This window comes from Myotis brandtii, unplaced genomic scaffold, assembly GCF_000412655.1.
Source record: "Myotis brandtii unplaced genomic scaffold, ASM41265v1 scaffold434, whole genome shotgun sequence".
Lineage (NCBI taxonomy): Eukaryota > Metazoa > Chordata > Mammalia > Chiroptera > Vespertilionidae > Myotis > Myotis brandtii.
In genome coordinates this window covers 2,164,421-2,173,776 of record NW_005366599.1, presented here as the reverse complement: position 1 = coordinate 2,173,776, position 9,356 = coordinate 2,164,421, and the positions used below count along the sequence as shown (strand labels likewise).

The 9,356-nt window shown below is 62.9% G+C and overlaps 1 protein-coding gene across 1 annotated transcript in view; it reads left to right on the top strand.

Annotated features, from left to right (window-relative positions):
• The window catches only part of PLEKHG5 (pleckstrin homology domain containing, family G (with RhoGef domain) member 5), a 48,968-nt gene that overhangs the window by 22,596 nt on the left and 17,016 nt on the right, over positions 1-9,356 (top strand). The window contains 1 exon segment of the mRNA XM_014546177.1: positions 588-664. Within this exon segment, the coding sequence (XP_014401663.1) occupies positions 588-664 (77 nt within the window).

Here is a 9,356-nt window from a genome sequence, read left to right as displayed (position 1 = left end):
TGCAAACCCTGCCCCCCTGTTGGGGTTCGCGTCGGCAGCACCTCTCCCCCAGCCCTGCCCGCTCCGCTCTTGCACCCCAGCCTTTTAGGAAAGGCAGCTTGGAGGGGCCCAGTTCTGGGTCAGAGATGGACGGTGGGTAAGGGGGACCCGCTGGGCCTTTGAGGGGCGTCCACGCATAGGGACGTGGAGGGCAGGGGTAGGAATGGCTGTTGGGCCCCTGGGGTCCCCCTCCCCCCAGCAGTCCTGCAGGGGCCCCCCAGGAAGTCAGGGGCCCCCCCAGGTCTGGGAGCAGCCCCCCCGCACCTGTGGGACAGAGGGAGGGAGCAGTTCTCCCGGTGGAATCTGGACAGTTTCCCTGGGGAACAGCGAGGAGAAAGGGCTCTGCGAACAGATCCCCGAGCAGATAAGCTGGCATTTAAAAGAGAAAGGGACACTGACCTCCTTTGAAGGGAGGTTTGAGGAGACAGCCCCACCCATCCTCCGCTGGGGAGGCTACTGGGGCCCTGGGGGAGCCTGGGTGCCCAGCCTGGGGTGCACCCTTCCCGGGGCCCCACCCCGCTGATAACCTCCTGCTCTCTCCCCTGCAGATGCCGGGAGCCTGGCCGAGGAGAAGGGCCTTCGCTGTCAGAACCCCGACTGCATGGACAAGGGGCGGGCGGCCAAGGTAGGGAGCTGGAGGCCGGGTGGCGGCCGAGGGGCAGGGCGCTCACCAGCCTCTGTCCAGGCACCAGCCAGGGCGCAGCTGGCTGGCCACAGCGCGTCTGGGCTCAGGAGTGGGTAGGGACCCTGGGTGGCTGGTTTCGGAGGCAGAGGGGCTGCCCCTGGCTCTGTGGCAGTGGAGTGTCTGCGAACGCAGGGGCAGCAGGGGTGCCCCAAAGCCCTTTTCTGTACTGCAGTTCGTGCAGCAGCCCTGGGGTGACAGGAGCCGTGGCCCCATGTCACAGATGAGGAAGCTGAGACTCTGTAGGGGGAAGGGCCCTCCCCCCCAGGTTCTGTTCCAGTGCCAGTTGGCACCCTCGCTGCAATGCCTGGGCACGGGTCAGGGACGCTCTGGGACAGTGGCTGTGGCCCTGGGACTGGCAAAGGGAAGGGACAGGCGGTCCTGGAGTGCCAGGCCTCGGGAGCTGGGAATGAGGCGGAACAGGGGGGATCATGGTCAACAGGATGCCGCAGTTCTGCCCGCCCCCCCCCCACCCCCCGCCCGACGTGCCGGGCGCTGTGCCACGCGCTCTCTGTGCCTTATGCGCCACTGTGGGAGCCCTGCTGGGAAGACATCATGGCCACGTTCCCCGATGGAGATACCAAGGTTCAGAGAGGTCCTGTGACTTGGCCGGGCCCTGCAGCTCGAGAGAGACCAAGCCAGGGTTTGAGCCCATGTTGCGCTCCTCCCAGCACGCATTTGCGCGACCAGTCCTTCTGGCAGAGATCTGTCCTGTCATTATTCCCGTTTGCAAATGGGGAAACTGAGGCTCGGGGAGGGCGTGGCTCACCCAGGGACACGTTGCTGGGATGTGGTGGAGCTGGGATTTGAACCCAGAGCCCAGATCTGTGTAATGCCAGAGCCCGTTTCCTAACCACGGTGTAGCTCGGCTCTGCCAGCTGCAGGAAATTAAAAATGCCACTCCCCCAGGTCCCTTGTCCCCCGCCCCCCCCGCACCCCCACGCAGACACGCAAGCGCACACGCCGCACCGGAGGACCACGGCTAGAAGGAACAGTCAGAAGGAACGCGGAGGCCTGTTCTGGGTGGGAGCGGAGGGGGAGGCTTCCAGTTGCCGTAGTCACCAGGCAAGGGGGTGTCTGTGATTCAGACAATCTGCTGGCGCGGATGGTGCCTGGCATTGGCGCTTTGGTTTTGGCAGGTTGCCTCTCTCCCAGATGGGGGCTCCTGGCAACAAATTGGCCTCATTACCCCCCTGTCCAACCTGCCAGGGGCCTGCACAGCCTGGGGGCTTCCGCCTGACCCTGAGGCGTGACAAGAGGGGCCAGCTCACACTGTCCTGGGCCCTCTTGTGGGCAGCTGCCCCTGGGGCAGATCCTGGAGCAGGGGCACGGGTGGGAGGGCCTGGACTGTGCAGAGGTGAGGCCTGTGGATGAGGGCTGGTTTCAGAGCAAGTGGGTCACCTCTGCAGCCACAGGTCCTAACTGAAGCCCAGCCTGGGCCTGCCTGGAACTCAGCAGGGCTGACCTTGGCATCAGCAGCCAGAGGGTTGCCCAGCCTGCAGGGGGAAGAGCTGAAGCACGGTCATTGGTGGGACCCACTTTGGGACACGTGGCACAGACTCACTTCTGGGACCTGTGTGATCAGAGGGAGGAGGGCTAGTCAGGGAGGACACCCTGGAGGAGGTGGCCTCTGGTGAAAGTAAAAACATCCACAGGCAAGCAGGAAGGGGGAACTGCCACAGGCGGGAGTACAGAGGCAGTTCTTGCCAAGCGGATGAGGTGGCTGGAGGAGAGGGTGAGAGGAGGAGCAAAGAATGTCCTATTGTTGATGATAATAGTAACCACCACTGACTGAACACGTTTCTGTGCCTGGTGGGGTGTCAGGCCCTCACTGAACTCTCGTGAGAACTTCAGGAGGAAAGCATGATTATTCCCTCACGACACGTGAGGAAACGGAGGCTCAGAGAGGTGACAGGACTTGCCCACACCACACAGCTTGATTGGCAGAGCTCGGCCTGGAGTGAGATCAAGAGCCTCCTCTCTGGCCGTTCTAGGAACGGCTGGCAGGATATATGAGCTCTTTGAAGGAGATGACATCATTCATTCATTCACCAAATCAGCTTTGAGCATCTGCCGGGCAGGCTGGGTTCTAGACCCTGGAGGTGTCTAGGAAACAAAGGTCCTGCCCTCCTGGAGCTGACATCCTCGCCCCCTGGGAGGAGGACGGAAGTGAGGCCTCGGCTTTGCCAAACTGGCCCCCAGGCTGCCCCGGGGCAGGGCCATCTTCCAACAGGGCTGGACGCTTCCGCTTCTGGGCCCACCCTGGAGGTTTTGTTTGAATCTCTCCTGGGTGCTGAGGCTTCTGACATGAATCAGCTGCCCCACCCCGACCTCCTTCCCCTGGAGTTCACGCCGAGGGCAGGGCACCAGGCCGCTGGCATCCTGAGGAATGAGGAGCTCTGAGGTGGAGGCAAGCTGAGTGAGCCAGCAGTATGTTGGGGCTGTGAAGGAGTGAGCAGGGCCTGGGGGACGGGGAGAGGGAGGCGGAGCTGGATGGGAGACCGCCGATGAAGATGTGTAGCCCGGCCAGACTGGCTCAGTTGGTTGAGCATCATCCTATGCATGACACTCAGAATCAGGGCACGTACCTAGCTTCTGGTTTGAGCCCTGGTCGGTGCACCTATAGAAGGCAACTGACGCATGTTTCTCTCTCTCTCTCTCTCTCTCTCTCTCTCTCTCTCTCAGCATGTCCTCAGGTGAGGATTTTTTTAAAAGATGTGTGGAGTAGCCCACATCTGTGACCTCCAGAGTCAAAGTCAAAGCCCACTCCCTCCCAGCTGCATGGTCCCGGGCAAGTCACTCCTCCTCTCTCAGCCTCGGTTTCCAGGTGGTTGTGCTGAGGACTAAAACGGCTCGCCCGTGTAGGTGCTTGGACAGACTGGCGCACAGTAGGTGTTCAAGAGAATGAATGCCAGCAGCCACCACGTGCTCACCCTCCACCGAGGGGGCGAGACCCCAGGACTCAGGCGCACTTTCCTTCCCCTCCCTAAGATCTGAGACCCCCCGGGTTCCACCCCAGACCCCGGCCAATCCCGCCCAGTGGACTCAGGTTTGTGGTACTTCTGTCTGTCCTGTTCCAAGGGCAAGTGGCGCTCAGGGTCTGGGGAGATGGGGAAGTGTTCTCTTCCTCCCTCCCTCACGGGGGGCCAGTGCTGATGTGATGGGGGCCCCACCAGCCGGACCGTGTCTGGCCCCCTTGAGCTGGGCTCTGGTCCAAGTCTGTTGAAGGAGACATGGAAGAGGGCTGACACTGGCCCCGGAGACACTGGGCTCTGGGCTAACTAACACATTTGAGGGGCAGAAGGCTTGGGAGTGCCTGGAGTGGGCCCCCCAGGGCGTCACCCTCAGACTAAGGTATTGGTCTAGCGGCCACCATTTCCTCAGCTGGGGGCCCTGTGTCTGGCTTCACCAGGGGACCCCAGCTGGTCCTCACACCCCTGCCTTGCAGTAGGCCCCACCCCACCTCCATCAGACAGGACACGGGGAAGCAGGGAGTGAAATGACTAACCAGGCAGGTCAAGCCAAGTCTGTCCCCGCCTCCCATTTCTAAGGCGCTGTCAGGAGGAAAGGGAGGTTTGTTTTTCCGCGTGGCTCCCAAGGGCCCTGGCAGGGAGGTGCGTTTGGTTCAGTAGAGGCCAGAGTTTGTGGCCCCTGAAACTGTTCCCCGATGGATAGGTAGTGAGCACCCCCTGCCTAGAGGTATTCAAGCGGAGAGAGTGGAAACTGGGTTTGCTGAACAATGGGTTGTGCGGTGGCAGGGATGAGGGTGTGTGTGTGTGTGTGAGTGTGTGCACCAAGGGGAGGGGCGGCCAGATGAAGACCCGTGGACACAGGGCAGAGGAAGGGTGGGCCTGAGGTCCCTGTGGAGGAAGAATGAGCAGGATGTGGTGAATAATGGGAGAGGTGGTCACCTATTCTCCCGTGTAGCCCTCTTGGGGATAAGAGGTGGAGGTCAGGGTGCCCTTGACAGTGGCCAATTCTGGGGTTCCCTGGAGGTAACTGGTCTTTTTAGATGCTGGTCAGCTGTAGAAGGTGGCAGTCCAGTCTGTACCCTGACAAAGGGGGAGGACTAGGTGAAGGCCTGGGTGCCTGGCCCAAGAGACAGAGACAGAGGACCCCATCCATGTGACTGGCGTGGACCCAGCCCCCAGGAAGGCAGCCCCTGCCAGCAGGGGGCTCGGGGCTTGGTGAGGGCCTGAGGGGTGTGGTCTGTGATTGGGAAAATGCTTGGGGGGGTGGGTGGGGGGCGGGCCTGCGTGAGGCTCCCGGAGTCTCTGGCTCCAGACCCGCCCTGGTGGCCGAGGTCACTGCACCCACCTCAGGGGGGAGGAGGAAGGTGTGCTTGGGGCAAGGCTGCTGCCTCCTCCGCGGTGCCCTGTCTCCCCACGCACCGCCTGCACCCCAAGTTCCCAGCAGAGAGGGAACCACCAAAGGGCGAATGGCCCCCTTTGCAGCCCTGCATCGTGAGCCAGGAAAAAAAAGGGGGGACACACGGCCAGACGGCCAGACGGGTTTCGCAGGCGCCATAGAGGCGCAGTTCCGAATCCAGCCATTTATAGTGGAGAGGAAGCGAGCCTGGCTCGGGGCGATTCCCAGGGCGGGCTCTGCCTCCGGGTCCCTTTGCCTGGACCCCTGGGGCCCCCTCGCTGGCCAAGGCAGCTTCCTGCTGTGAGGCCTCCCAGATGGGCGAGCTCCTGTCGTCAAGCCCAGGTTAAAGACTTTGAACTTCCCGGAGATCTGCAAAGGGCCAGCCCCCTTGGGAGCTGACAACCGCCCCCCCCACTCCCCGCTCCCCGAACCCTAGATTACTCCCTGAGCGCCAGCTGGGCTTCCTGCCACCCCCTGGGCCGCCAGGTCTGCCACCTGGGTCCGGCACCCCCATCCCCGCCCGGGTGCGTGATGGTACATCCCGACCCGCCCAGGTGGAAGCGCCGGGCCCTCTACCGTAATTCCCTTACGTGTGGCGCCCCAAGCCGCCCAGATCCTCCGAGCCCGCCCCGCCCCACGGCTCCGGTACCCCTCGCCCTGTGCGCCCAAGGGAATTGGACTGTCTAGGCCCGAGTTCCAGCCATAGGGGAGGAGACCCATGTCCCTAGGTGAGTCTCACAGGGAAGCTGGGGTCCGACGGGGTAAGGTCGGGTGCCAACTCTCCCCTAAATCACTGGACAGACCCGGGTGGAAAGTCCCAGGCCCGCAGGTGGGTCGCAGTGGGCGCCTCTGAGGGTGGAAGGAGCCCAAGGGCCTGCCTCCCCACCCAGTGGCTCTGGGGGGTAATCTGCTCCGAGATATGGCCCCGAGGTCGGGCCTTGAGGAGCCGGCGGAGTCCCAGCCTGGTGGGAAGTGTGTGGCTGGAGGGGCCTTGTTGTGGGCTGGTTGGAGGCTCTGGACTCTGCCCCACCTGGGAGTCAGAGTTGGTCCCGGGCAGAAAGCCAACTGGAGGCCAGCAGGGGGCGCGAGAGGCACCTCAGCCAGTGGGGCGGCTGCGGGAAGATGAGGGGAGAGGACCAGGGAACCCTGGCGAGGCCGGGCCAGCCTGAACCAAAGGTGGGGAAATGGCAGCCAGGGGTGCCTGGGCCCTGCAGATCCCCTAGTCACCTTCCCCAGGTTTGGGCGGCTCTCGGCAGATTTTACAATGCCTCTGCCCCTCGCCTAGGGTCCAGGCCCACAGTAGGACCCAGCAGCCATCCTAGACGGAAAATTCTAGAGAACTGGCCGGCGCCTGCTTTGCACAGATGGGCAAGGGCAGTGTTAGCCGCCCCCCCGCCCCCCAGCACAGGTCTTCCACAGCCCCGCACGCGTCCTCTCCCCCCTTCCTTCCCAGGGAGCCTTCTGTCTGGGGCTGGAGAAGGTGCCAGGGGGAGGCGCTGGCTGCCATGCTCGGATCCGGGCGCCAGGCTCAGGCACATCTGAGCAGGGACAGGGCAGAAGTTCAGACCACAGCGCAGGGCTCTCCCTGGCGCTGGGTCCCAGCCAGACTGCTCTCTGGGAGGAAGGGCCTCGCTGGTTCCAGAGGCCTGGCCTGTGGACGGGTTCTCTACCCCCCTGCCCTCTGCCTACAGCACAGTGCAGGGCTCTGGGGCACGTTCTGCCTCCGCGTGGGCCCAGGGCCCAAAGGACAAGGGGTGAGGTGCAGGCCTAGGGGAAGGGAGGAGCTGGCGAGGCCTTTGGGAGTGAGGAGAGCAGCCTGGCAGAACTGGCCCAGCCCTGGCTGACCTGCCCACGCACGCAGCCTCCACCCCTGGATTTCCAAGGTGCCAGATGGGGCCTTGGGGCTGGTCGGCTCCCAGGGGAGCTTATCCCGGGTGGGAAGCCCTTGGGCAGGGGTGTTCCTCCAGCCAGGGAGCCCCAACTCCTGATCACAGACCTTGCCTCGTAGAGACCTCCCTCTCCCACTGCAGACAGGCGGGGCCCCAGCCACCATTGGGGGTGTGTGCCCACACGCCTCTCTTTCTGGGCCTGGGGAGGTGGTGCTCGCGGGGAGTGGGAAGGGGGCTCTTGCCTTGGAGACTCCATTATTCATCAGCCCCAGCATCTGGTTTCTGGGTATCAGTTTCAACAAGCCGGTCCTGACTCATGAGCCTGGAGCTGGGGCTGGGCTGGGAGGGGCTCCTTCCCAGCGAGTCAGAGGCTGGGACCTCGTGGGCCTGCGCTGGGGCTGGACTATTTCAGCTCCATCTTGTAGAGGGAGGTGGGAACCAGGAATCCGCCAGGGCCACCCCCTCTCCTGGTGCAGGGCCGCCTCCTTGCCTCCCACCTCTGCGGGCTCCTTCACCCAGCACCCGTGGCCTGGGACAGCCCCTTCCCCGGCAGGAGCCTGACCCGGGATGGCCGGGGCCTGGCCACTCGGGTGACGTCCAGTGGCCTGCCCTGGTGGTCTCCATTTGATCCGACCTGGTTACCCCAGGCCAGGGGGTTCCCCTAAGCTGGCTTTGCAATCTGCCCTGTTCCCAAGGGGGTGGACCTCAAGGCACTGCTGCCCCAACCCCCACTTAGCCAGTCTCTAAGCACCTCGTGCCGCCCCGTGCCTGAGACAGACAGTGGTCCAAGCACAGGCATCCGTTTTCCCACTTACTAGCCGGTGACTTAGGGGAAAGTTACTGAACTCTCCCCAGCCTCAGTTTCTCTGTCTGTAAAATGGGGATAGTAACAGTATCTCCTCCTTAGGGTCTTGGAGAAGAATGAACGGGGTTTGCTGCCCCAAACTCCTGGCACAGGCCTTGCACTTGGGAGGGCTCAGCTGCTGGCCTGTGGGGTGGTAGCAGGGGCGGCGGGCCTGGGCAACACCACCAGGATTTGAGGTGGAAACTGACCTGTCCAGGTCAGCAGGCCCAAGGTCAGGGATGCCAGGAGGAAGGGGAGAACCTGTGGTCAGGCCTCGGGGAGGGCTTGCTGACCTTCCCCCGGCCATGGCCTTCTCTGGCATGAAGACCCAGCTCTACCTTGAAGACCCAGCTCTGCCTTCATTCATCCGTCATCCAGTCTGCACTGAGCACCTGCTGTGCGCCAGGACTGGGTGAGTGAGGATGCAGTGTGTGCCTAGGGCAGTGACGGCGAACCTTTTGAGCTCGGGGTGCCAGCATTTTGAAAAACCCTAACTTAACTCTGGTGCCGTGTCACATATAGAAATTTTTTGATATTTGCAACCATAGTCAAACAAAGACTTATATTTTTGATATTTATTTTATATATTTAAATGCCATTTAACAAAGAAAAATCAACCAAAACAATGAGTTTGCGTGTCACCTCTGACATGTGTGTCATGGGTTCGCCATCACTAGCCTAGAACCTCTGGCCTCTGCACAGGGCACTCCAGCAGGAAACGGGGCCCAAGAAGAGAAGTAACTCCAGGTGGCGGTCCGTGCTTAGGAGGCTTGAGAATGGGGCAGTGAGGGGCTTTCTTTTGAGAGGAGGGTGAAGGCTTCCCCGGGGAGGTGGCATTTAGGTTGGGGCGCAGTGCCAGCCGTTGGAAAGTCAGGGGCACATGATGTTCCAGACAGAGAACGCAGACCAGCCGGAGCTGAGCTGGTGAGCTGGAGGGAGGGAGGAGGCCGGCATGGCGGACCACCGTGTGGGACCCGCCCGGAGGCGAGGTGGGAGTCAGGCCGCGTGGGGGTTCTGTTCTAAGCCACTGGAGAATTTTAGGGGGGGGGGCATGATCAGGCTTCGGTTTTCACAAGGCCTGCCTGTGTGTGGACCGAGTGACGGAGGCTCTCGGCGTGGAGGCAGCCCCTGGGGCCTCCCCGCACCTAAGGAAGGCTGCCTCCCTCCGGGCCATCCTCAGAGGCGAGCCCTCCTCACCCTCGTCCGTGGAACAGATTGAGGAGCTGCCGGAGGGGTGGCGGGCTGGCGATGGCATGTTCCCCTCGCCCCATGGGGACCGAGGAGTGTCCGTTCCAGGACCTCAGAGTCAGAAGCCTCGATTCAGTCCCGGACTCACGTCACCGTCTCCCCACACTGGGATGGAGGCCACAGTGCCCGCTCCCACCTCCTGGGGAGGAGTGTAAACGCGCTTTGACACCCTGCAGTGGGGACCCCAGCACCGCACCCCATCCTGGTGGCCTCCCCTCGGGCTCCGTGTGCGCCCCCTGGCGGCGGGGCACGTGGGTGCACCCCGCTGGAGCCGCAGGAGCCTCGG